Source organism: Daucus carota, chromosome 4 (genome assembly GCF_001625215.2).
Source record: "Daucus carota subsp. sativus chromosome 4, DH1 v3.0, whole genome shotgun sequence".
Lineage (NCBI taxonomy): Eukaryota > Viridiplantae > Streptophyta > Magnoliopsida > Apiales > Apiaceae > Daucus > Daucus carota.
The window spans coordinates 40,674,704-40,702,619 of NC_030384.2; the positions used below are offsets into that span (position 1 = coordinate 40,674,704).

General features: G+C 34.0%; 5 protein-coding genes across 7 annotated transcripts; all 5 read left to right on the top strand.

The window, feature by feature from the left end:
• Window positions 1-226: 226 nt before the first annotated feature.
• LOC108216583 (DNA repair RAD52-like protein 1, mitochondrial) lies at window positions 227-4,695 on the top strand. The gene is made up of 4 exons (XM_017389378.2): window positions 227-615; window positions 2,628-2,665; window positions 2,767-2,861; window positions 4,289-4,695. Exons 1-4 carry the CDS (start codon window positions 344-346, stop codon window positions 4,433-4,435), a joined length of 552 nt encoding a protein of 183 aa, XP_017244867.1. The 5' UTR covers window positions 227-343; the 3' UTR covers window positions 4,436-4,695.
• Window positions 4,696-7,509: 2,814 nt separating this feature from the next.
• LOC108218862 (uncharacterized) lies at window positions 7,510-12,352 on the top strand. Of its 2 annotated transcripts, none has more exons than XM_017392004.2 (6): window positions 7,510-8,058; window positions 8,250-8,382; window positions 9,092-9,227; window positions 9,952-9,988; window positions 10,084-10,375; window positions 10,901-12,352. In XM_017392004.2, the coding sequence occupies exons 1-6, from the start codon at window positions 7,876-7,878 to the stop codon at window positions 10,924-10,926; spliced, it is 807 nt and encodes a 268-aa protein (XP_017247493.1). In that variant the 5' UTR covers window positions 7,510-7,875; the 3' UTR covers window positions 10,927-12,352. The 2 variants fall into 2 exon arrangements, with proteins under 2 accessions (XP_017247493.1, XP_017247492.1); XM_017392003.2 differs by having other exon boundaries at window positions 10,921-12,352.
• A 1,397-nt stretch (window positions 12,353-13,749) lies between these two features.
• LOC108216225 (uncharacterized) lies at window positions 13,750-16,040 on the top strand. Its single transcript, XM_017388922.2, has 5 exons — window positions 13,750-14,201; window positions 14,275-14,389; window positions 14,492-14,573; window positions 14,812-14,863; window positions 15,744-16,040. The coding sequence occupies exons 1-5, from the start codon at window positions 13,836-13,838 to the stop codon at window positions 15,804-15,806; spliced, it is 678 nt and encodes a 225-aa protein (XP_017244411.1). The 5' UTR covers window positions 13,750-13,835; the 3' UTR covers window positions 15,807-16,040.
• A 2,061-nt stretch (window positions 16,041-18,101) lies between these two features.
• On the top strand, window positions 18,102-18,851 carry LOC108217674 (pathogenesis-related protein PR-4). The gene is made up of 2 exons (XM_017390549.2): window positions 18,102-18,399; window positions 18,534-18,851. The coding sequence occupies exons 1-2, from the start codon at window positions 18,136-18,138 to the stop codon at window positions 18,702-18,704; spliced, it is 435 nt and encodes a 144-aa protein (XP_017246038.1). The 5' UTR covers window positions 18,102-18,135; the 3' UTR covers window positions 18,705-18,851.
• A 942-nt stretch (window positions 18,852-19,793) lies between these two features.
• Window positions 19,794-27,377, top strand: LOC108215724 (uncharacterized). Of its 2 annotated transcripts, none has more exons than XM_064091571.1 (7): window positions 19,794-20,103; window positions 22,181-22,263; window positions 22,447-22,512; window positions 23,115-23,375; window positions 24,980-25,138; window positions 25,992-26,081; window positions 26,255-26,600. In XM_064091571.1, the coding sequence occupies exons 1-7, from the start codon at window positions 19,841-19,843 to the stop codon at window positions 26,320-26,322; spliced, it is 990 nt and encodes a 329-aa protein (XP_063947641.1). In that variant the 5' UTR covers window positions 19,794-19,840; the 3' UTR covers window positions 26,323-26,600. The 2 variants fall into 2 exon arrangements, with proteins under 2 accessions (XP_063947641.1, XP_017243767.1); XM_017388278.2 differs by lacking the exon at window positions 26,255-26,600 and adding an exon at window positions 26,757-27,377 and having other exon boundaries at window positions 19,796-20,103.
• The last annotated feature ends 539 nt before the right edge of the window (window positions 27,378-27,916 follow it).

Below are 27,916 nucleotides of genomic sequence, written 5' to 3' on the forward strand. Positions count from 1 at the left end.
ACTTTGAGGAGAGAGGAGAGAGAAACAAGAGGCTCTTAATGATTTAAGAGCCACTTAAGAGCCACTTAAGAGTCTATTGGAGCAACATTTTTCCTCTCCCTACTCAAATCTCAAGTTAGGAGCTTAAATGAAGAGCCTCTTGGAGATGCTCTAAGATTGAACAGACAAACGGTTGTTTTAAAAAAAATAATGAATAACAATCATAATTTCGTTTAAAAAAAATCTTAATTCAATTTTTATGAAGCTGGATTTTTTCGTAAACTTAACCCAGACAGGCAAAGAATTGTCTTAAAACCCCTTAAAAACGCGAGGGGTTTAAGCAGGAAAAGAAAGAGAAAAAGAGATGGCGTTTCGTTTTGTAATGAAATCAAGCGCCGCCGTCAAAACAGTGTCGCCGTTGCCGTTCAACCATATTATTTGCCGGACTTTTGCCGGGAAAAGGGTGAAAGAAGAGAAACCAGAAGTGGAGTTACCGGACTATAACGACGTCGTTCCGACATCAGGAATAAGCAGACCACTGTCAGAAATTCTTAAAGAGATCAACAAGAGAGTCCCTGATTCTCTTGTTAAACTTCGCACTGAGTCTAATGGATTCTCTGTTAAATACATCCCATGGTATATTTATATCTGTGTTTACATTTCATTTATTCTACTTTTGGCTTGTGATTTTGTTTGTTTTCCTGTGTTTGCAGTTTTCTTAAATTTTAAAAATCTGGGTTGTTTATTTTGTGAAATTGAAGTTGTGGGTTCGGTTTACTTTTGGGATTTTATGATTTGTGAACGGTGGATTTTTTGAATTGAGCTTAGTGCAGAGTAGGGTTCTTGTGGTGGTTTAGCTGAGCTAGCCTGAGCTATGATGTTTGTTTTATGTACATCGTTTTAGGACACATATCTGAGCTTCTGACTTGTGGTATCTCGAGTTGTGAATTGCTAGAATTTACTACATTGTTGGCAGTGGCGGAGCCAGCCATAAATTTTAGGGGGGCAAAATATTTTTCTAAGACATTATAGTAGATAATAGTTTATAAAGCCTAGAAGAAGATTGGATAGAAGAAGATTGGATGATGCGGCCACTGATCAGTGATTATGAATCTCCCCAGGACTCCACTCTCAATCTCCCAGACTCCCTCCCTGTTTTGTGTTTTTGTCCCGAGAGCCAAGTTCTCGGTTCTAAAGACTAAAAAGAAAGCCCCTTTTACCAAAATCAACTGCTATATTTTTGTATGTATATATATTATATATAAATATATTAAAAAACTATAAAACCTAGTGGGGTCCAGTGCCCCCACCTGCACCTATCTCCCTCCGCCACTGATTGTTGGGTCCTTTTATGTTATTTGAGCTAGAGAATTTGGTTTCGTATCCATCTTTTGTTGGTGACGGGGCTCAACTGAGGTATGACAATCTTATTATTCTGAACAAGTTCTCGCATGTTCTATTGTAAGATAGGATCATGAGGCTCAGTAGTAAGTGCCCTTGGCAGAAACTACTCACCGTAATAAATAATTATGTCTAGACATAGTGAGTTGGCTGTTTATGTGCTGTTGGTTATAAACACAAGCTATTATTACGAGTGTTGGTATGAAAATGAGAAGTGGACAAGGAGGTTTATGAGGAAATTATTGTGAACATAAGTTCGTGCGATACTTGAAGCAAGTATTATGGTCAATGCTACTGAGAATTGTCAAATAGAACCACTCAAATTTTGGTGGCATACATAGTTGTTACTGTCATCTTCTTGAGCAGATGTATATATTGTTTATGTACCATACTCTTGTATCGAGGGATGCAACTGGATCCTGTTTGTCCTGAGATGAACAACTCAATATGGTTAAAATTAACAAAATGATAACAGTTAACAATGGGAGTAGGTTATTGTTAACATTACTAAGACAATGAATTAAGAATTTAGATCATGCCATTTAGTACCCGTCAAAAACTGTTATATATGATAAATTCCACAACTGTTAGAAGTCAAAAGCCTATGGTCCTCCCAAAGCTCAAGTGCAAACTTGGGGTCTAAGGCTCTGTTTGGTATTGATTTTGTAGACAACAAAAATAGCTTTTTCCTGAAAAGTCAGTGAAAACCATTTGGTAAATCTAAAAGCGGTTTTTCTGAACAGCACCTTTTTGCTCAAAAGCTGGATTTAAGAAAAGCGCCATTCTGTTGGAAAAAGTTGTTTTTAAGCTTTTGCGGCAAGCTGTCTTCGATTTTCATTATTAAACCTCACCAAAACATTAATTTTTTTTATATTATAACTCAAAATATGCAAATATAAAAAAACCTACCAAACATTTGTCTGATTTCCACAACAGCACTCTTTTCAACAGCATTTTTTCTAACAACACATCAAGTTTTAACAGCACCCCTGAATAGACTCTAACTGTGTTTTCGGTTATAAGAGACTTTAAGTGCTCTTTTGCATGACTGTGATTTTGCTGAAAAGAAACAGGATTCATATATTTATGTAGCCTGATGATTGCTCACTATTGTATTGGCTATATTCAAGTTTGATTGAAGTTGTCATGTTAGGATCCCTGAATCTGTATTTCTGTTATAGTTTTGTTCGAAGTGACAAATAAGTTTGCTTGGACACTAAAGTGGATCTCTTTAATATATTTTGCAGGCATATTGTAAATAGGATTCTGAACTTGCATGCTCCTGGTATGTCATCAAACCTATATGTTACTGTATGTATGCATATTTAATCACGATCCAGTTAGGGTGTTATTGATTACTATGTTTCATATCATTGCTTATTGCAGAATGGTCTGGTGAGGTACGGAACATAACTTATTCTGCTGATGGAAAGTCTGTATCCGTTGTTTACAGGGTCACACTCTATGGGACTGACGCAGAGGTAATATCAATGCTTAATTGTATCCAATAAACACTGTCTTCTGGTGTGCACTGTGTACTTTGTTCATTGGAGTGATGCACACATTGTAAAAAAATCACACATATATAACAAAGATCAAAGGGCATGGAAGACTTATTACATGTTCCTTCTTTTAATTCAGTTTGGTGAATTGACTTATATAATTAAATTTTAAATCATCTTCTTTTAATTTAGTGTGGTGAATTTGACTTTTATAATTAAATTTTAAATCAAATTATAGGTTATGGACATTATTTTATAAAATCTATAATGAATCAAGAATTTAAGATTATATAAAATTTAAAATGTTGAAGTATTGTAGTTGACGTTGAATTAGAACAGGATCAAAGCTTCCTGTTTGTGTTGCAGGTCCCCATATTAAGCATTAGTTGCTATTAACACTAAATCTGTTTTTTGCTAAACCTTAATAAGTGGACACTGATTTATTATGCACATTAATTGTAATCAAGTTGTACTCCAAGCTTAAAGTATTAGAATTTGTCACACTTCACTATTGTCCAAAACCTGTATAGACGAACTTATGACCTTTGTAATTTAGGGATCATTACTTGTGACGTAGGATGATATTTTCAAGTTGCGAGGAATTTTGTAGTTCTGAAGGCAGGCGTTGTTTACCAGTTTTTTTTGGATGTTGCATGTATTTTAATGCATTAAATTCTCAAGTATGTGGGAAAGGGGAGGGGTGAGGATTTGAGCCCAAGACCTTTGGCCCGGGGGAGGGGGGGGGGGGGGGGGGGGGGGGGTTGAGCCTTGCTTTGTTGGCCAAACTTTCAACTTTATAGAATTTTGAGTGTAAATGTGTAATATCTGCACAAACTTCTAAAGACTTTGCCAACATTAATAACTTCTCTAGTAATCTAATTTCTCTATCAAATAAACATGCAACTTGCCTTTAGATTCTTGTCTAAGGATTAGAGCAGCAGTTAGTACCTGATGAGAAATGAATTACCTTTTTACATAAACTCTTATTTAGAAGTAACGTTACAAAACATTATAATACACAAAAACTGTTTACAAAGGAATTAAGAGAGGACGGTGATCTGTTCTGAAGTTAGGTATCATGTAGGATCATTGCATCCATAAATCTGGTCATATTGTTGACCCAACACAGAGATTGATCAGGGGTATAATGTTGGTAAATGCTATATGCAATATATAAATGAGAAAATAGATGTGAAAAGATTTGCTAGTATTATTGCACTGGTTGATTACTATCAGAAGTTCTCACTGGTGAGTATTCTTGTTGTAGAAGATGAGAAAATTGCAACTGTACCTTGCTATCATATTTGGTCCCTTGGTTGGTACCCGTTTGTTTAAATCATTAACCATAGATTTGATAGTTGGGAACTAACTTTGTTTTCCATTCATCTCTTCCTTATTTTTACCAGATATTTCGAGAATCCACTGGGACTGCATCTTTAAACGAGGCAGGAGGGTATGGAGATCCTGTGCAGAAAGCAGAAGGGATGGCATTTCGCCGAGCTTGTGCACGTTTTGGCCTTGGACTTCACCTTTACCATGAGGAGTTGTTGTAGCAAGGCAATGAGATTGTCAGTTGAGATAAGCTGCCCTCAGTGAATACTCTGACATTATTATGATTTTGTTCAATGTTCTCATTAGCTCCTGTAATTATCCTTACCTAAGTGTAACAATGCTAGAGTACCTTTTAATATGGTATCTTATGACTGATTGCAGACTGCCTATGCTTATCCTGTAGGAAGTAACTTTTTAGAATGTGTAAAGATGGGTACTATCTTTCGCTTCTTGATTAAGATGTCTTGCCTGGATTTATGTATATGTTTTGAGATTGTTCGTCCATGTCTAAGCAGGGTGTCGATGTGGAGCTTGTTGCGTTGGCTTTCGTGGACTTGTCAACATAGTGTAGTTGTAAAATTACTGAATTTGATTAGAAGGCCACAGGCAGAAAACTTAGAAGTGGTGAGTGAATTGTAAAGTAAAGAATAATCATGAAGGCAGTGTCTGCAACAACAGAAACAGGTGCATGTGTAACTAGTCAGTTACAGGAGGTGAGACATTATGTGTGTGTGTCGTTTAAATCTTGTTGGAAAAAGAAGTTGGATACAGCTGCTATTCTTAAGTTTAGCTGCCAGATCATATACCTAACACCTTTTTTGGTGTGCTCTTATAATCTCATTGCTCAATTCATCCTTACATTCATTTTATTCTTCTGTATTACCATTTTGCATATTCCTTAATATCGCCATTCGCCTGAAGCCTACATTAGATCATTCAAATCGGGACCGGAGTCGGGCTGTTTTGAAAGATAAGCTCCTAAAGCTGGATCCGGCTAGTCGGAAAAAATAAGCACGATTCTGGCCGAACTTCAAAAATCAATAAATTTTGAGAGCAAGGTAAAAGAGTCATGGAAAAGTTGCATATTAGTTCTAGAAGAGCATAGCTGGTTCTGTTGCATGAATGATGCCAATGTGGAGCATTTCATGCCAATGGAGAGCATTTTATACATGCGATTGTGGAAATAAATGTGAAAAGTCGATTTAAAAATCTCAATTCACGTGCTGTGTTACATTACTACATTCTCTCAAATCTAGTCTCTATGTAATCAAAATAATAATAGAGAATTTTCATATTTTTAATCGAGTGAAAAGACATTATAAGGAGGTCAAACCAACCGAGTAATGAGTGTGGTTAGCACTTAGCAGCATCCAAAGTTCTCAGAAGCCCATTTTTGTTGTTCAACGTTCGAATAAGATGCATGTATGAGTTGAAATTAGGTCGATTATGTTACAAAATAGAGGGCTAATCTAATTATTACACTTTACCCCGATATGTGAAGATCGAAGTAACAACAAAACTTTGTAACTTCTCATGGCGTAATTAGAAATTTTTTTATGAATAAAGATATAAGAAAATTTTGAAAATAACGGGTGAAAGTATGTTTTTTAATCATATTAAATTACGTGCAAAAAGTAAAAGTGACAACTAAAAAAACGGATGCAGTGTAAAGAAAGAAAAGTAATTAAATTGATTATTCTTTTAGTATTTGTTTCAATAAATATTTATAATATAAGTTTAAAACTCTTAAAAATGTAATTAATATAAAGAAAGGAAAGTAATTAAATTTATAATATAAGTATAAAACTCTTGCCAACATATGTTTATACATTACTCCCTCCGTCTCAATTTATAAGTCCATTTTGGAATAAACACTAAGAAAAAATCATGTATCATTATTTAGTGTATTGATAAGTAAGAATATAGTTGAGTTTCAAAAAATCACAATAAATATAGGGATTTAGTGCATTGGAAAATAAGATTAATGTTGAGTTTCAGTCACAATTAATAGATAAATTTATATTGAAAGAAGAGAGGCACATATGTTTGGAGAAAAAAAAAATTTCAAAAAGGATCTATAAATTGAGAGAAGAGACTATAAAATGGGAGGGAGCAGCATATATTAGTGACCTGGCGTCGTGCTTGGCACACATAGGATAAACAGGAGGACAAGCTTTCTACGGCCCTGTGTGGCTTTGACTTTGACTGTTGATAAAGACGAATGATTCCGTTCCGTTTCTGCCACTGTGTACTCCGTACAAGCCCACAGAGGCAATCTTGGTAATTCTGTTATTAGTGCAAAGAACGATGGTTATTGAATAGAAGTCGTTCGCGCATTCTATTTTTTTACTCTAAAATACTGGAAAGCAATGTCCCTGTGAGGGACATAATAATACAACTCATTCTAGGCTCACCCTCATTACAGCGCGTGTATCTACTGCTACCTTTCTTTATTCTCTTATAACTCCATATTCTTTGCTTTGTTCCTGGTCTCTTCTCTCCTCTTATCATTATCAGCTGCTTTTTTCCCATTTTACTATTAGGTCAATTGTAAATTTTTCTTGTTAGAAAATTTGTATACTTATTCTTAAACAATCGTCCATTTGAGAAATATTTTTCTTCAGTTTTAACTAAAAGATATGTCTCAATAAAGGAGATATTAGTTAATTTGTATTTTTTAGTTTCTTTTATTGTTACAACTATTCTTTAGATTTATAGGGTTGCTTGAAAAGTCTATTTTCAATTTAATATTTTTCATTAAGTTCACTCCTAGAATTTTTATATTCAAACATTAAAGTTCTATCATTACTAAAACAAAAGCTTTCTAATATGTATTTCAGTTAAATTATGAATCTCTTAAACAAAGCAAATTAAATTATATTCTCATATGAGTATGTATATTTAATAAACTATATTTATCTGAAAAGATATAATATTATTAAAATATTATAATATAGAAATTTTTATATTTAAATGATAGAGTATAATTTAAATAAATATATTAAAAATATTATGTAAAAATAATAAAATATTATACTCTCAATATATAATAAATTAAAAAACTTATTTAAATTATTATTTGGCGCAGCTGATAATGAATAAACATAAAATCAATTGCAGATTAAAGCAACCTAAAAAGAAAAAGACGAATTAAAATGTACTCAAATGATTAGCTGTATATTGAGCAAAGCTTCTGTAAGCACGCATCCTCAGGCAAGTGAGGCAATTGAGCTTCGAAATTGTAAACAAGTGGGGGCGGTTGTGTATATAATTCAAGTCCTTTCTTCTTCTTTTTACTTTTTTGCTTTCTCTTCCCTCCAATCTCTCTCTCTCATCTCACCTCTCTACAAATAAAATCTTTATTATTGAGAATCATAAAATTTTGGCCTCCCTGGATCTCTGACCCTCTTGTCTGATCATCCACACCATCCTCTTAATTCATCATAAACCCCCTTGTCATCTAAATTTGGTGAACTTAGAAATATACTCACAAAACCTATTTATCCATATCTATTGTCATCTACTGTTCCTTTCACCTAGCTGCTATAATATAGGACCACTATATATATATCTACCAAATAAGCTTCAAGTTGGTATATATCTTATATATTTAGGGTACATAGTTTTTGAGTGTGTTAATTTCAAGGGAAAAACAAGCAAGATGACTCCAGCAAATTTAGCAGGACAGTTTGGAGACACAACTTACACTAAAGTGTTTGTTGGAGGTTTGGCTTGGGAAACACAGAAGGAAACTATGAAGAAGTATTTTGAGCAGTTTGGTGACATCTTGGAAGCTGTTGTTATTACTGATAAGACTACTGGAAGATCCAAAGGCTATGGCTTTGTATGCTCCCTCTCATTCTCTAATTTTTCTATACTTATGCTGAATTTTTCTTTGTTTTTTGACAAGGGATCTTAAAAAAATGTAAGATCTGATGATACAGAAGCTTTAATGTATAGAATTTTTGATACTTTGAGTTTGTTTGGATGGATGGTTGATCAGTGGTTGAGTGATGATTATTATTTCTAAATTAGGTAACTTTTCGAGAACCGGATGCAGCCATGAGAGCTTGTGTGGATGCTGCACCTGTGATTGATGGAAGGAGAGCTAATTGCAATCTGGCTTCTCTTGGTGTGCAGAGATCCAAGCCCTCCACTCCCAAACATGGTAAGTATTTCATTATTGTTGGTTGATTATTAGGTTAATTGTCATTAACAGACAGTTTGTTGTTAAGGACCTTCTTGATCTATATTAAATAGATCTACCACCAAACCTTATATATATAGTACATAACTTGTGTTTCACTGCAAAGGCCATAGCTTATTAATCTTTACATGTTGCGTGTAGTTCCTGTAAAATTTGAAATGAATTCCCCATTGGATCACATACTTTAACTTTATATATATTCAGGTGTTTAATATGAAGAATACGGATTAGGATGAATATTCTTGTGATTAAGATGTAATTAGTGAAGAAACATGAAATGAATTGCATTGTGTGTATAGGTTTGGTTGTAATGAATGAGGGAGTGGTAGGCCATTAGCTTTACAACCACAAATATGCTTGGAAGATATGTTATACAAAAGCATGACAGCTCATTTATACTGTAAATGAATAGAAATGAAGCCCCCCTTTTTCTTTTCTTAACTAAACATGTAATTGTCAGATTTTGGCTTCCAGATTAGCACAATGTGTCTCCTTCACTCTATCTTTATCGTCAGTGCTGGATAGTAGATCAAATAACAAGTGTAGAATAGTTTTATATATGTGAGGGGTATCGTATGTCTGCATGTGTATATCATATGTATCATAGAGTGTATGTGTATGTAATGTATGTGTAATGTAAAGATGAGAGAATGAACATTATGATGAGCAGGTGGAGGCAGGAACTTGAGGGTGATGAGCAGTTTCCAGGCGACAGGGTTTCAAAGTGGAATGGGAGGTGCTTTTCCTTCTGCAACAACCTACCCTCATTATGCCATTCCACAAGGCATCCCTTACAACCTTTATGGGTCTCTCTCTCTCTCTCCCTCTCTCTCCCCCCCTCTCCCTCTCCCTCTCTCTCCCCCTCTCCCTCTCTCTCTCTCTCTGAGCTAGCCCTACATGTGCATTGCAAGCGCATTACACACACTACCGTACTCGTCACACTTCAACTTTACTTACATGCGCATGCCAGCTTAGTTACTCATCATTTACATCTATGTATACGGGTTTCTTGAATAAATGTCACATTGAGTATGATTTAAAATTCAGTACATTCAAGTTTTGAAGGTGCTTCAGCCTCGAGGGAATATAGTACAGATTTCATGACCTAGTACACTCACACTGTCCATGTAACCAAAAATCTCAGGCGTCGACTCAATATACATACACAAATGTATCTACATTAGTCTTGTGAAGTCTGGACTGTGTCTGACACTGGTCAAACTGCAGAAATGAGGACCATTTTTTAACTTATGCAAAAGTTGATCCTTTAATCATGTGCTACCTGATCACGCCATTCATCTTCTATCTATAAATAAATAAATAAACACAGTCGTATCCTTGACTACTTCGAATTACTGTATTATCACATAATTTATTCATGCCTTCACATGATCTCACTGCAGGCGCATTCATTTCACTACACAATATTATAGTATTCCCACAGTATCGTCCAGCTAAAATCGTAAAGATGCATAGCTTTATCAATAAACTTTTTTTTATTTGATTTTTTTTTGATTGTTTTACGTCCAGGTACTCACCATACTCGGCCGATTACACTTATCCCACGGTTTGTACACAATTATATTTAATTAATTAAAAAACCTTATAATTTCTTTTATTTACTTTACTTTTTATACATTTGTATTTTGATGTATGGTGCAGAATTACTATGGTGTGTATGGAGGAGCAGCTGCTCAATATCCTATGTACGGAGGAGGGGGCGGTGGAATGATCACCGGGGCAGCTGCAGCGGCGGCGGCTTTCTACCCCTATCTGAACTTCGGTGAGGGAACTACAGGAGGAGGTACCGGCTACACCGGGGGCCAAAGCTACGGCGTTCAGTACCCGCACCATCAGCTCTATCAGTATTCGGCACTCAACTCAGCTGCTGCCGGATATCCACACCATTATGGTGCTCCTATGTCTCTCGCAACTACTCCCGGAATGCAATCAGGTTTGTACTTCTAAACCTTTCTTGCTCAAGTGATTATAGTATAGAATATGTTTCACCCACCTTAATTGTCATGTCATCTCGTGAAAATTATGTATCCAATTTTGTGGACGTAGCACTGCTCTTAGAATATATGGTCATGTTATAACACCACAACATCATCCTTCCACGTGGATTTTCCTTGTAATTGGCACGTTCGAACCCTTAATGTACGCTGAAGAGATTGACATTTACCTAGGGCCTTTAAAGGCTTTAAAATAAATCTGAGGGACGCAAGAATTCAATAGAAAGGCCACTGGCTATGCATGCATAGAGACGGGCTTTACCATGACTACACACATAGATTGTTGCTAGCTTCTGCTATCATAAAGAGCCCCCAGAGTGTTGTCATTTTCTGTGTGTACACAAATAACAAGTGTGCGTTGGATCTACTGAGTGTGTACACGACTCATATGTATCGAAATGAACTCATATATATGTATTCTTTAGCAAAATCGTATGATAAATAAACACTAATATCTTTGACAGTTTGTTTTGCTGTGCCACAGGCGTGACAGTGGCTCTCCCAGCACCAGTTCCTCATCATTAAGAGATTCATCATCCGTTACGTACTCCTGCACCCTACTTCACTTTTATCTTCAGAAGCTCATGCATTTCTGAACAAACATGCAAGACCTTTGGCCTTAACCATGGTTCTCCCTCCGTCTCTCTCTCCCATTTTCATTCTCTCTCCCTCTTTATCTCTCTCCAAGGAGGCTCATGATGAATGGCATACAGGCCTTCCCACAAATATGAAAACCCCCCATAGGGGTTACCTCAAATTTCGGAGAAAAAACAAACTTCTCCTTCATGGCTTCTCTTCATAGGAATAAGGTTTTCCTCCAAGAGAAACAAAAAGCATATGTGCATGTGCATTTCACCAACTTGGGCTAAACAGCCAATTTGGTTCCAGTATCACTAACTTCAACTCTTGGCCTTGGAAAGGCTAGGAAATTTAACACTAGACATGATTCGGCCAAGGATTGGCTAAATTCACAATACAGCCCTGTTTTTAAAATCATGTTTGATCAACATCACCATCAAGTGAAATGATAGGTCAAGTACTTCAAAGTTCAAAATGTTGTTCTTCTATTGGCTGATTTTCAAATATTTTTCCTTCTTTTTTCCAAAACTGATCATAGTAGTAGCTAGTTGAGTCAACTACTGGGCACATGGGATGTCCCCAGTTTTTGTCTTGTGTTAATTTCAACTCTCTGGTCTTAAGATTTTTAAAAAACTGTGACTAGTCTGTTTTTTTCCTACTAAAGTTTTTTTTAGCCTTTTTAAAATTCTCTAATGCCAACAAAAACTTTCATCTCTCTTTAAGGTAAGGAGAAATGATTGATTTTTCATTAACCACTGCATTTTAATTATGTGTATAATTTGTAAATTCAGCTTGGCTAAACTATGGGAGTTATAGCCAAAATCACCACAATAATAGGTGGGATTTTGTGTCTTTTTTTTCAAAATTTTCACTTTGCATTTAGCTAGCTAGGTTTAACAAACATGTAAAAGGTCCACTAATGGGTGTGGTACTTTTTACAAATGCATCCAAAAGTAACCCTTGAGAGATATTTTGACACTCTTGGGTTATTTTCTTCTGACATCTTGATCAACCATGGTTAGGACTCTCTGGTCAACTTCATCACTCTCTCTCCCTCTCTCCTCTCTCTAGATCTCCATCCTCTCCTACTTCAGCTGAACTTAAGTTTACTTTGAGATGCAAGTACTTGATAATACTCTTAAGTATGTTATGTATCAGCTTATATGCATGCTTTGTATTGTAACTAGGATTAATTACTGCTTATCAACTTAAAATATTCATTCTTCATCCATGGAGGCATGGAGAATGGATAGTAATATCTACTTATCCTTTGTTTAAATAAATAATCTAGTAACTACCATGCTTGTTATAATATGCTTAGTCTTTTATTGAGTGGATACTGGAATTATTATATATCAAACTTATATAATTGCTAAGCTGGGGAGGCTATAGAAATGTTTTGCATAGGAATTCAGTCTTTTGTAGCAGTAGTATTGAAATATTTAAAGAGTTTTTTGTTGAAAAATATGTTTTTTCAGGTTGCAGAAGTACAATCTATTCTTTTTTCATTTATGTGCTATATATTCTTGAATTTTTTTTTCAAAAATACAATTTATTCACAAAAATTTAATAAAATTAAACTGAAAATGTTTTTTTAAGTCTTTTCTACAAAAGCCTAAAAAAAGTTGATTGCTTGCTGAACATATTTTGGCGGATGTTTCGGGGAATCTTGTAAAGCTGTAAACATATAATTCTGGAAGAAGTTTTAAAAAATTAATATTTTTTGTTAGTTAACTTAAATTTCGTTTCAAAAATATTTATTTATAATACAGTCGTGTCTTGCGTTCAGATTAAGAATTACATGTTTTTACAATAAGATATAGATGGAGAAACACGATCTTCAACTACCGGTATATATTAAATGAATTGTAGTGAAGTTGAAAGTAATAGTTGATAACTTGAAGCTCGGTCTTATACCATTGTTCTAACTTCTTCTTCTTTTTTTGACACAACCATTGTTCTAACTTCTAATATTAGATCAAGTTCCCCAAATTTTACAATCTGCTTCATAAGTTACGTATGCGGTTTGTGGTTCTGGACTTCTGGTTCCGTCTGGACCAGCCCCATCAAGAGTATGGGCTTCAGTCCATTAACAACCGTACAAGCGCTCTTCAAAAATATATCTCTATCTATAACAAAAAATAAAAAGCAAACAAAATCAACTCCAAATTTTTTAAAAAATTCAGAAAAGTAGATTTTCCCAAAAAGTTTGTAAAAATATTCAAAAGATAGATTTTCACAAAACTAAGTTAAAAAAATTTATAAAAAATGAGTATATTTTTCGAAAAATTCAAATATATAACCATATTGAATTACAAAAGATAGAATAACTTATTCATAACATCGAATTGGTAATATATATTTTTAATAATTTATATAATACAGTATAATATGATATGGTATTGATTTGTTTGTATATATTTTTTAAAAAGATATTATGAAGCAAGATTATCAACTGATTTGTCGGGGGGAAAGATTTTTTGAAAGAAATCTTCTATACAAGTGAATCAGAATTGACAACTAACTTATCATTTATAAGAAAAGAAAGACGTCTTCTTATATTTTATAAGGAGGCGAGGGTTTGTAATTCGTTTTCTAAAAATCAATAATTATGAATGGATCATCTTTACCAACTGGGGTTGTTATAACTTTTCATATTTATAGTTTTCCAAATAAAATTTCTAAGGATACTCGTATATTTTTCCAAGTTTGCTTATTCTTTTTTTATTTATAATAAAGAAAAGAAAAGGGAAACAATAAGCAGCCTGACCTCCTTGATAAAAGAAGATGATAAAATAAGTGGCAGCCATAGATCATAAAATGGTGGCTACAGCCATTTGTTCTGTGTCACCATTTTCTCAAGCTGTTAAACTCCTGGATCCTCCCCACTCTGACTCAAACCCATCGATCAAAATATTTGCAAATAAATCCAATCTTCATCGCACACAAATTACAAGCACAAGAAGAAAAATATGCAACCGGGTGTTGAAAAGCAGCAGCAATGATGTAGTAACAAACGTTGTTGCGACATCAGAAGTAGAGTTGGAGTTAGAATCAGCTTCGAATGTCGTGAGGAAGTTTTATGGAGGAATCAACGGCCGTGATTTGTCGTCTGTTGAGCCTCTCATTGCTGATAACTGTGTTTATGAGGACCTTATCTTTCCTCACCCATTCGTTGGTCGTAAGGTATTTTATTTTATTTGTTTTGTTTTGTTTTGTTTTTTAGTTCTCGATATATAAAATCTGATTAGCATTGCAGGCTATCCTTGAATTTTTCGAGAAATTCAATGATTCTATCAGTGAAGACCTTCAGTTTGTTATTGATGATATATCTGCAGAGGACAGTATAGCTGTTGGGGTTATATGGCACCTAGGTTTGTTAATTTGTTTGATCATATAGAGAAAATATAATAATAATAATAATAAGCTGCTCACTTGAATCTCTGTAATTTACTAACTCAGTCCCATTAAAACAGAGTGGAAGGGAAGGCCGTTTCCTTTCAGCAAGGGATGCAGCTTTTATAAGCTAGAAGTTGTGAATGGTCAAAGAAAGATAATGTGAGTTGACGTGTTTCCATTTTTGTGCATTATATAATTTATATTATGGTTATATGTAGTTCATGACTTGTTATTAAGCACCTAGCTCAGTTGCGGAAAATGAAAATGATGGACTAGTTTTAGTAACTTCGTATTTAGGATCATGTGATATAATATACTCAAGTACTTGTCATTCTGTGTCAAGATCTTCCAAATGTGTATTGTTTGTTGATGATAACGGCCTCAATCTTAAAAACAGTTATGGACGAGACAGTGTTGAACCTGCTATTAAGCCCGGAGAGACAGCTCTGGTATGTCTCCTTATTTTTTATTTAAGGATGATGTTACGGTACTGTACATTCATATAACAGATTTCCACATTAAAGCTTGGGAGGTTCATGTCTTTTAAACTCCGTCTTTCTCATGTCTATTCAAAGTTGGGAATATTACTCGTTCACACCTAATAGAACTATAGAAGTAGTTAACTCAAGCTTTAACCTTTAAACTGATGACTGTTCGAAAGGATTTTAGTCCAAGAATAATATTTTCATCAATTGTCATCGTTGAATTCCAATCCTTTAAGTATTATCCATCTCATGTTTATTTTGCTCTATATAAAGCATAAGATTATCTAGTCCCGTGATACTTGGTTAGAGGAGATATTATTTTATTATTTTTTTGTCAGGAGAGAAGATATTATTAAATCCCTTCAAGCAAGTCATTTTCTAATCCCTTTTAGTTCCTGGACTATGCTCCCGAGTTTGTTTTTTGCAAAACAAGGGAGTAAAATTTTCAAGGAATATAGTCCAATCACAATCTTAATTTCTTCGAACAAACAAAGGTTGGTGTCCTATTCATTCTGCAGAAACTAAACGATTCAAAGATCTCTGAGATCTCCATCTTTTATATTGATGTATGTAGGTAGCATCTTCCGAGCATTATTCAGCAAGACTGTCTTTACTGGAATTTTACACAAATGATGTTGGTATATAGTGGAAAGAAAACTATTTTATTTGATATTTATGGGTGAAAGTTCGATTTGTTCATACTATGCCATAACTTTAAGTCGAGATTTATTCCTTTCAGTTTGAAATTAATGGTAATATCTGCTACACTCTTGCACTCTCATATATCTCATGGCGACTCTGCCTTTAAACCAACAAAGCAACTTAAGTCCTTCATGAACTACAGGTTGCCATCAGAGGAGTTACCTGGCTGCTGCAGCAGTTTCCACAGTTAGCTGAACGATTTTAACTGAAGCAGATAAGGACTGTTTTTACATATGAAGATTCTATACTGGTGGTCATTGTGATAACCAACAAATATACCAAGTTTAACAACTATCTTCACCATCTTATATGCATGAGTTGATGAGTACAAATGTGCTGTCATTGTACAATTCTATAGAAAAGTATTTTTGCACAGGACTATCTGCACAGAGTGTTGGATTTGTATATAATATAATTTCTATGTGTGGGACGAGTACTCAGATTAGTGAAGCAGCCAAAACTTAGGAAATCTAATTCATGAATGCTGCATTAAGATAATTAATCAGCTGATTCAGCTTCTGAGTGGAGTTTACATTGCTCCAGAAACTAGAGGATACTGATAAGTTCAGAAAGTTAAGAGATGACAGTAAAGATATGCCTATTGAAGCTGAACACGACTTCCTTTCCTACCCTGTTAGCTGAAATGAAATGTAGTAAAATGATCACAAACATTGGTGCAGTGTGGTTTAACTTACAAGATTTGCTTATTGTTTATTAGTCAGAAGTTATTTATAATTGAACATTAATTTTTAATTTATATTTTACAACTTATTACATATAAAAACATATTAATATTACAAATTATCTTTTAAAGTGATCTTTCAAATTTTGCAAAATCAAATTATAAAATAAAAACAAGTCACTAAAAAAAATTAGTATTTTCAACTAATAAAAAGGAAAATAATAATTTTTAATAATCAACCAATTCTACCGTTTTTGACCAATTTTCGCCGACTTCTTAAAAAAAATGATTTTTTTAATTTGATTAACAATTAATCAGTAATTAATCTTGATTAATCGCCGATTTTTAGAACACTATTTTTTTTAGCAACGAGCATGATTTATCTCAAGTCTGAAACTCGATAAGATTACAGAACATATTAAATTAATATTACATTAGTGCATGCTAGCTAACTGATTTTTTTTGTCACAAGACTTTTACGTCAATAAATTATACCGAAATATAATATATACCGAAAAGATCGGAAGAGTTGTTTTCATAAACGAAAAACTCTCATCAAATCGGAGGACATGTCGAAATATCCTACAGAAATTTAGATAAAAAATTTGATGTGTCTGAAATAAACATTCGATATAAATGCAAAATGCGACTAAAAAAAAAAATAAAATCTTCATTCACAAAAGTTTATCGACTAATCAAAGATGATGCGTATATGACCATTGAAAATTTAGTCAATAAAACTTTTATGACTAAATTTTAAATGATACCGTTTGATGAATTATATTTATGAACCAACTCATATCTATTGCAAATTTGTTCAAATTTTTTTCAAAATCTTTGTTAGTCGATAATATGTGATTGATTATACTTATATTAATAATAACGAAATCTCTAATATATATGTAAATCATTCAACTAAAATGACTAAGTTATGTGTCAGTTATAGAAAAATCGTACCTATAGAAAAAAAAATTGACAAACCTAATATTACTCCCCCAAAATTTCAACATACTGTGTCCTGATTGACACGATAACCTAGCTTGCGTAGTCATAACAAAGTTGAAAATTCACTCTGTACCAACACAAACGTGTACCACAAAAACAAACGTTATTGTGCGGGAACATTGAACAATATGTCTATATTTTCCGTCACCTATTTAGAGTGACGTTTGTTTAAAGGAACCAGACTTAGAATTTAGGTTTCTGGTTCAAATTTTATTTCAAAAAATGACCTCTCTTTTCAAAACAGAAAATATGTTGAACATTAGTTTTTCACCAATACTCATATATTTGAAATAATACTCAAATGATAGAATACAAATATTTTAGCAATTATGTTTTATTTATTTCCTCAAAATTATCTTTTCGAATATTTTTCTAAAATACTCTCAAAAGGAAGGATGTAAATTATTTTCAGACACATAATTGAGACTCTAATCATAATTTTTATTGATATGTTAAATTTTTGTGGGGTTCAGTTATGGAAAAATATCTCAAATTAAGTTAAGTAGTAATTTTCTCTAGTACATGGTTGTGGAATTCGAGCCCTCAGAAACTCAGTTGCACATTCAAAGAACCTGCAGGCTAACGCAGTTATAATCACATCCTTAATTTTCCTGATAACGGATACAAGGTCAAACTTTGTGTTCTTGACTGACTCCAAGAAATATGAGTCGATCATCAAAATGGCATTACTTTCCTAAGAAAATTTGTGCACGGCTGCTGCTGGACTTGTAGCTAGACCAACATATTCTAGATATCTCTTTAATATCACATCCACATGCATGTAACTAATTCGCCTATAAAAGGAACATGACCCTATAACAGATATGCACAAAAACAAGTAAAGAAAATGATGAAGAGGGAGAGCTACTTTGCAGTTTTCTTGGTGATTTGCCTTGTGGCTAAAGCGGCTGCTCAGCAAGCAAGCAATGTGAGAGCCACTTACCATCTGTACGAGCCCGAAAAGATCGGGTGGAATTATCTTACGGCCAGTGTGTACTGCGCAACCTGGGATGCCGATAAGCCCCTGGCTTTCAGGCAAAAGTATGGTTGGACCGCCTTCTGTGGCCCTGTCGGACCTCGTGGCCAAGAATCCTGTGGCAAGTGCTTAAGGGTAAGAATCGTTAGGAGCAGTCAGAACAACTCCAATATCTTATTTTTTTATTAATTTCAGCTTAATATCGCGATAGCCAAATGGTTAATTAATTATTTTTTGTCTATATTTATAAAATGGTGGCATGCATGCAGGTGACTAATACGAGGACAAACGCTCAACAAATTGTGAGAATCGTGGATCAGTGCAGTAATGGTGGCCTGGATTTGGATATCGGGGTGTTTAGGCAATTGGATACCGATGGACTTGGCAATCAGCAGGGCTTTTTGACTGTCAACTACGAGTTTGTCAACTGTGGAGATTAATTTGTTCACTTTCTTCGACATTGCTGATCAATAATAATACATAAATAAATGTGGCTAAATCCTCAGCTAAGTATTAAATAAAGGTTTTAGTGCCACAATTGTATGACTCACCATCTTATATATAGAAAATAATGGCCGTTTTTATTATATTGCGTTGCATGGTGAAATTTCTTGAAATAGTTAATTACCTGTGCTTGTCATTATTTATGTAAAAATAACTTTACATGCATTGTGCATAGATCTTGCCAAAAAAAATAAATTATATATGCATAAACTAAAATATAATATCTTGATGGGGGGATATTTTTTTCTCCTCCGCCAGATAATTTTCTCCGATTAAAATAGTTTCACCATAAAAAAGGAATTAAAAATAACCGAAGTGAGTAAATTTTGTTTCCATTGAATCTTAATTAAACTCATCTTCTAATATAATTTTATAATTTATTTATAAAAATCCCTTTTTTTATATATAAATATTTAAATATGAGTAAATTTTTATTCAAAAGAAAGGAATAAACTATGAAACTATATTTTATAAAAGTGTTGAAATACGTGTCAAACTTTATCCGCAAACTAGTTAGGGATAGAGGGCTATAATATATAACTACCAGCAAAATATACTGAATATCATGACAATTTTAACTCAACTCTTTGTAATTTCTCTCTTTATAATTATCATTTTTGAGAAAAACTGGAGAATGAATGAAAGACAAGAGTGAATAATATATTCGATGATAATCAATTAATTATCTGCATATTCTTATCTTAAAAGAGAATGGAGAAAGGAAACTCTAAAATTATCATATTTTATAATGATATATTTGTTTTTTTATTTGAATTTGAACTTTTATTATAATAGAGTTCACATAAAAATAAATTATGATATTAGAAATGAGTAGAAGGAGTATATAGTTTGGAAATTGCACTGAATCCAAGTCTATTTTATTTGAGGTTATTTAATCGATTAATACTCGATTGATGGTGATGGCCCAATTTGATTTTTGAAATTAGGTTAATTCTTATAAATTTATTTAACAGGATTTATGTTTAATAAAATGTTTTATAATTATATTACTCTTCCATATAAACCGGTTATTTGGTTGTCCCAAACGAGACCTCAATTTTGGGCATTAGAAATGGACGGCGGCGGCAGCAACGATGCTACAAAGTGGAGTGAAACAGTGGAAGATCTTGTTGACGCCGGCGACACAGACAAAGCCATTTCATATCTCGAAACCCTCGTTTCAAATCTCGAAAACAAGTCCGATGAGTTGGGTAAATTATCTACTCTTCTTTTCGACCTCTCCAGACTCTACTCTACCAAAGGCTTGTCTCTTAAAGCCGACCACGCTCAATCTCGTGCTATAACCCTTCAACAGCTCTCTCATCACGCTCAACAGTGAGACCCCGCCACCCCCTTTTTACTTCTTGATTGATTCTTGTGTTTATTGTGTGTTTTGGTATTGGGGTTTCGAGGAATTTGTGATTTTTAGAGATTGTTATGTGGAATTTAGTTTTGTTATAGTTTGCGCGAATTAGAGCATCCCGGGGCATAGTGTGCAACTCAAACAACACTACTTATCCTTGTTTCTTAATGATAATTGATACTTTTGAGTTAGGGAAATAGATAAGGGTGTTTACGGCTCATAATACTTATAAGATTATGAGGGTGATTAATTAACAGGTTATTAAGCTATAAGATGTAAGGCATATTGCTCTTCAGGGTCCAGTTTTTAATGGTGCACTTCCAACCACTCTACCACGTAGTTAAGCAAATTTGTTGATGTTATATTGTAGTGAACTGAACAGCCAGCGAGTTGGCATTGCGTTTGCGGCTAGGTTGAAGAAAACGGATTATATCGTATTACATTCTGCGAGTGGGCACTAAGTTTGCGGCTAGGTTTAAGAATCCATTACCCGTTTTAAGTTCCGAAAGCTAGCTTCTAACTTGTTTATATTGAAAGTCTAAACATTATCTTTAAATGTTTAACCATAGACTGCGCTGCACCACAAGATTGCCAATAAATCAACGCGCAACCACACCACAAAAATTTAAACCACATTTTCTGGTGCAGGGGCGTGAGCAATTTTCTCTAGGAGAAAGGGAGGGAAACGATGTTATGTTATCAAAAATAACATAAGGAGTGAGAACAGTCTTTTCAAGGGGTAGTTTTAACTTTGTGAGGAGCCGTTAAGTGTCTCTTAAAGCACTATAATGTTCCAAACTTCCTGGAATATAATTTAAGAGGCTTTACACGGTGTCTTGCGCAATGCGCACAATCTTGAATAAATGCTGCTAATTATAAAGAAATTAACAAAATGGGAAAAACATGTACTCTTCATTTCGACTAGCATGTACTCAATATTTGACTCATGTTTCATGCCACACGAGTCAAGAACAAGTTTGAAAAAGGAATTTCTTCTAAAAGCATGGCATGATTTGAAAAACATTTGTACACTTTCGAGGTTAGACATTATAGTCTTTTTAATATTTACCTTTCTTTTTCTTCATCTTTGTTTCTGGAAAAATGGGAAACCACTATAATAGTAACTTGCTCATAACTGCAATGCGATGATGAAAACCGAATATTATATCTGTGAATTATGTTAGGATCACTTTTACTGAATCAACATTTAACACAATTGGTGTGTCGGAATGTTAACGGCAGTCATTTCATTTCAAGAAAATCAGTACCCAGGCCTAGGCCTATAGGCCCTCTAAACACATTATGCCAGACTGATTTGACGCAAGTCAAGGACATTAAAATTGTGAATTAGGCTCACACATCAAACTGATTTAAGACCCATCATCACCATTGTCAGTATTACCCCTATCATCACCATCACCCCCATGTGGTTTTATTCTTCATTTTTGTACATGTCTTCCATCTCAACTTGTTGTATGAGGTGGAAGTTGGAACGCATATCCCAAGTCGATTCGGCATAGTGCATCTAGCATACCTAATGGCTAATTCGTGGAGATGCATCAAGTACACATTCCCGTACCAATTGTATTATACAGTGGCTAATAAAGAGTAATATGCACAAATTGTACGTAATAGTTTTCCCTGTTAATCAGGGCAAGTGTGACGTGAGTTGTGGGCCACTGTGGATATAATGTTTACGCATCTTCTGAAAGAGCAAAGATGAAGAGCACGAAGGATAAAGGTTAATAGAAACTACAACGTCCAACTCTTACAAAAGTGTTTACATGCATTTTCGAATTATGCTGTTTGTCCAACTCATTATTGAGTCAAATGCAGGTACATGCTAGTTATAGCATTTTACCTGCTAAATAAATGTTTTCCCCTTCATGCAATAATGTATTTCCATCTTAGCTTATTTTTCCATTTTATGTTTATTTTTTATGTTTATTTACACTTAAACGTCTGCGTAGCCTTCTACATTCAATTAATCATAAATGTTAAAGGGTTTTAATTTCCATCTTGTTTCTGGATGTTTTTTTGCTCATGTAGTGATGTAAAGGCAGTGCATACATCAAAGGAATTTCATGTTTTGCACAATGAGACTTCAACTAGTGAGGAAATCATGGAAAATGGTGAGTTGAAGTTATTTTTGTTGTTATTATCTTAATATATGTGAGAATCGAGATAATGCAGAATTAAGGTGTAAATTAAGTTATTTTCTTACATCAATTCAACTATATGATTATCTGCAGGGTGGCTTATACTTCTTATATTGTTGTTTTAACAAGTACAGATTGTGACTTCTTTTATTGCAGGAAATGCTGACAAATCTTTGAAGTCACTAGATGATAATTCACCAATGGGTGGTTGTTCTGATGATGGTATGAATTTCTCTATAACTGCAATATGTTTAGGTAATAGAAAGGATTCAAGTAAACACAGTGCTAAAAACTATTTCTCCTTTTTGTCGGGAGGGAGGGAATGAGGCGGGAATGTCTCTCAAATATTTTGAATAAGGATAAATGTAGAAGAGAAAGGTATAACATGAAAGAACAAAGAACAAAGAAAACAAGATCAAAAATTTTCTTTGATGAGGTTTGTGAAGAACATGAGTAGGGAGGAATATATTCATCCTCAAGTTGGTGGTATTGAGCTCAAGCTTAACTTGGTACGAATAGATGGAGGGAATACTAATTATTTTAGATTTCTTTTACGAGATGTTACACATTTTTTTCCATTCCATTCCTACCGAATCCTAATTTTTCTCACCAAATAGAGTATAAAACTTGACTCGTTGCTGTGTTATGGTTACAACTACTATGATCCATCATCCAACACTCTTTGACTTGATGGCGAATTATTATGTGTTTTCACTGTGTTGAACTTGCCTCTCCCTTTTCCCATAACTCAATTGTCATCCTGATGTTAGTAATGTGCCAAAATAAAAGACTTACATAGTCATGTTTTTTGTCTAATTATGCAGACTGGGAAGCAGTAGCTGATCGTGCACCTGAGGAATTGTTATCTACAGAAGATATACCAGATGTATCGAATATCTCACTAAAAGATAAAGATACTCAAATCATCAAGCGCCGCGGGAGAGGAACATTTTCGTACAAGAAGCAAGGCTTGTATAGTGATCAACATTCTGATGACCCTGCTATTGATATCTCAGAAGATGAAGTCGCGACTGATAATTCACAAGACACAGCCCATGGTTCACAAGACACCAAAATAAGAGATTGTATGTCATTTAAATTTATATATTTTGCCATTAACTTTATTATCACTCCATCTAGATTTTCATCCTAGAAAATCTAATTTTGACATATTTTTCCAGCCTTGTGCATTGTTTTATTATGATTTCTTGACTTTTATATTGGCTGCATGTAACATGCCACTTCTTGATGAGAAAGAGAGATGCATACATGGGTATGTAATGTGTAAATGTGGTTTGTCATGCTGTAGGTGCAAAAGTTGATAGTGGGTTAGGATTTTACTGAATATTCAAACATATCTTATTGTTATTAAATGTTTGGGTTCTAAACCTTTGCATTTGTGAATTTAGAATATATGTTGTCATTGCACTTGACTAGTCAGCGCCTTATTGAGCAGTCGTTACTTGAAGACCGACTGGATCAGTTGATTTGAAGTTAGGCACGACGATCGACTTGGCAATTGGAATTTAGGCGACTAGTTGGACCAACTAGGACGTTTTTGCATTCTGTGTTCAGTTTTCAGCAATATGCATATTGCATACTGTTTTCCAGTTCATTCTTATCCCTTGAAAACAACAATGTCTCGTGTGTCAGAATTTTAGACACACACACACACACACATATAATTTAATATTATTAAACTGTTCTTAGTTGACGAGCCAGACCTCTGTCGACTCAATTTACTTCTGTGACAACCACGGTTAGAATCGTAGGCCTGAAATTTTTTTGGACTAACTAATAACCAATAGTGTTGAACAAATTTTAAGGCTTATAATTTTTGATAGAATTGGGATTTGTTTGTTTAGGCTTTGTCTTAGCTGACTTGTTTACTGGGGAATATGCAAATCTGTCTGGCTTGTAATCCGTGATGCCCTCTGCCACACATATAGCCTTATCATCTGTGCACCACTTTTTGACCTACATCGCTGAGCAGAACGTTTGGAGTTTAAGCTTTAAGTTGCCTTGATATTCTAAGTTTTTTATCCTAATAGATAATATGGTCAGCTTTAACAAATTTGCTAGCAATAAGATCGATGTCTGTGAATTGTGTCAAAAGATTGAGAAATTGTCTCAAGAGAACAATGAAATCTTGATTTATTTTTTTTAATTACATCATGCATCCTTCTTTCTTTGATGTGAAATTTTCTGGTAATTCTTCCCGTTTTAATTCTCTCACATTCACCTAACTGTTACAGTTCTTCTGATTCGTGTAATCTTGTATTTTTTTTTTATAAGTTCCTTCTCTGAAGTGTTGTTCATGATTGAGCTTCTTCATTTAATAATTTTGTAAGTTAGAGCATCTTAATTTTGAACTTGCAGTTGTGCCATATTTAAAATTCTGTACCATCTTTATGGTAGCAGTATAACAGCTACTAAGCTTGGGTTGGTTGGAGGGTACTGCTTGTTTGGATTTTTTTGTATTATATAGAATATGGGCAAATTATGGAACAAAACTGTAATAGAACAGAAAGGGAGCTGATTTTTGCTTTGGGATATATATGTCCAGGAAGCTAACATCTCTCATTAGAACATTTAGAAGACTGATTTTCATCAATTGTTATCTTTGAACACAGTTATGCTTTTCAGTTCATTATGAAGGTCTGAATGTTTTGTCCTTTATTAATTTCAGTAAAATATGGTACACGTCATGTTCTTGTTCTGGCTGATTTTCCACCAAGTACCAGAACAAATGACCTCGAGAAGCTATTAGAAGGCTTCAAAGATCGTTTTGCAGTGCGCTGGGTCAATGATACAGTTGCTCTAGCAGTTTTTGCAACACCATCAATTGGTAATGATCTTATATTTTTTTTCTTTTGTAAGAATAGTTACTGATTTATCATCAAGATTAATGTGTCAGTTCTTTCTTTTTCTCTCTCTGTTTTATATTGGCGGATAGTTGGTTTGTTATAGATTAAATTATCACTGGTAGTTTACTGTAGTGTAATATTTGAGTATGCAAGTACTTCTGTAATTGCCAGCAGAGTTCAAGTAATGTGTTCATATTCTTATCAATGGTACAAAATGTTATATTGAATGGAACTTTTAAATAAATAATTAGTGCTTCCCTTCAATTAAAAGGATTATAAGGACTAGGTTGTAAAATCAACTCATAGGTCAGTTGTTATATATGAATGGTTCATGTGGCATTTTTAAATTGTTGAATAGTTCAGGTGATAATATTAGCGTGCATTCAGTTCAATTAAGTAGCAACGCAAATAATTTAATAAACTAATTAACAATCATAGCCCATTCATTTCATTTGGTTGCTAAGCAGAGGGCCCTGACTCCTTGAAGGAAAAAATTTAACACTGGAATTTTGTGCATTTATTGATAACAAGGTGGTCTACAAACCACAATTTTGCCTGATGAAACTTGACAAGCCATAAATCAAGTGAACTGATTCCCAATATTAGTCTATTAATAATGGCCACTATAATTAGAAGTTGGTATCTCTGAATGGCAATGACCGCTACAATTAAAACTAGTGAAGCCAACCATGTAAGTTTCTTCATTCTATTATGCTACACAAATATTTTCCTAAATTTTCTTTTGTAGGTTACTCATCTTTGTAAAATGGATTAATGATTCTAATAGAGATTTCAAGTTTGAACTTATCATTATTCTTAATCTTTGATTGGCAGCTCGCGAGGCATGCAACTCCCTGCAATGTTCGTTTAAATCGCATATACTTGAAAGCGATGATGATCTTTTGAGCTCAATATCACCCAAAGGTAATGCTTCTTATTTGTGGACTAAAGTTGTGTATGTATTAATTGCTTGATTATAATTAAATAATCATTTCCTGTGAATGCCATTCATTAGCAAAAAATTTCGTAAATATATGGTCTCTCTGTCTAACTTTATGTGCTCCTTTCTTGGGTTTTCATTGATGACTTGAATAAAGGAATGAAGACTAAAATGTTGTCCCAGATCTTATCTTTTCCCAACTACCTGTTGTACGATAATGATTGACATGCGCTAACATCAGTTCCTGCTTAAAAGGATGAAGAAGTCATTTTTGTCATTAATAGTAACTAGCAAGTATTGATTGTCCTATTTGAGGTGAAATGTTTTTAGCCAATGTCTTTATTATCATCAATTTGTTATGGAACATAATTGAAGTGTTTTGAATTTATGATTTGTAAATGACATGAACCACATGGCCTTTTTAAGCTTGTTTTCTAGTGGGGACGAATGTTTGTAATGACTTAATTTGCCAACATCATAATATCTATATGTTTCTTCAAGTCCGGATAATTGATTGAATTCACCTTTTGACAAAGTTGATAGTCAATGAAACTTTAATTGGTTGAAAAGATCAACTAGATCTTCCTTGTTAAGAATATTTTATTAAAGTTATATGGGCCATTATATGTGAACAATAAGCTGTGCATTATCTGTTACAGATCTGGAACCACCTCGTCCAAGGCCCAAGACATCAGCTAGAGCAGCCAATAGGTTAATTGCTAATGTAATGGGACTAAAGTTGCCCTCTTCAAGCTTTGGGGCTAGAGAACTGAGACAACAAGAAGAAGCAAGAAGGAAGAGGATTGTCTCTAGACAAAGCATGAAGGATGATGCTTGGGGCGATGATTGAATTAGACCTTATTAGATATTTTGTCATGGTCTCAATATTTCTTTCAGTAATTTTAATGTTTAGGTGTGGTATCTGATGATCACTGTACTTCAGGGGAAAAAAAGGTCACTGACACAGAATTGCCACAAAAACACACACACACACACACACACACACACACACACATGTTATTAAGAGTTCACTCCAGTTAATTGGCTTTGCTTTTAATGTTGACTTTACTGGGATATTGCTGGTGCTGGCTTTTTTAAATTGATATACTGTATTAAACTCTTCCAAAACTGTTAGCGCTTTCCTTATAGTTTGACGTCCATGGAAGATTAGCACATAGAACCCAAGTTTTTGTAGAGTAGAGTGAAAACATTACATTATTGTCAATTCATTGGATCTAATGTTTTTTTAAAGCAGGAGTTCCTCCTTCGTTTTTCTTTCAGGCTATGTTAGTTTTAATATTTCAGGCTCAACTGATTATTTTTAATGTTTGTTATGATCTTGCTTGTGAACAATATTCTGCATATCTGTTGTAGGGGTAACTCTATTCAAAAAAGGTTTGTTCATCTCCAGTGCTTCCTTTTTTTTCTTTGGCTATGTAAACCCCTTCCCAGTTTATTCTTCTCTAAACTCTCCTGCCTCGTACTACAGGATATATAAACTAGTGATATCATTATAATTCCTATTTTAAACTTTGCGACTATATATGGTCATTTGAATGATAGTTCTTCTATTTAGTTTTTTGTGAATTAAATAAATTTTGTAATATTGTTTGAGTGGTAAGAGTTGTAATAAGTCCTGAGATCGAGATATTTTTATTGTCTTTCAACTCTTGGATATTCTTTACTGGTCAAAACATAAAAGCAAAGCAAGTACACGAATACCTAATAACAAGATATATCAATATATAGGGGGTGTTTGTTTCCGGCTTATAAGTCAGGTTTCTGATTTATAAATTAGAAGCACTTATTTGTACCGTTT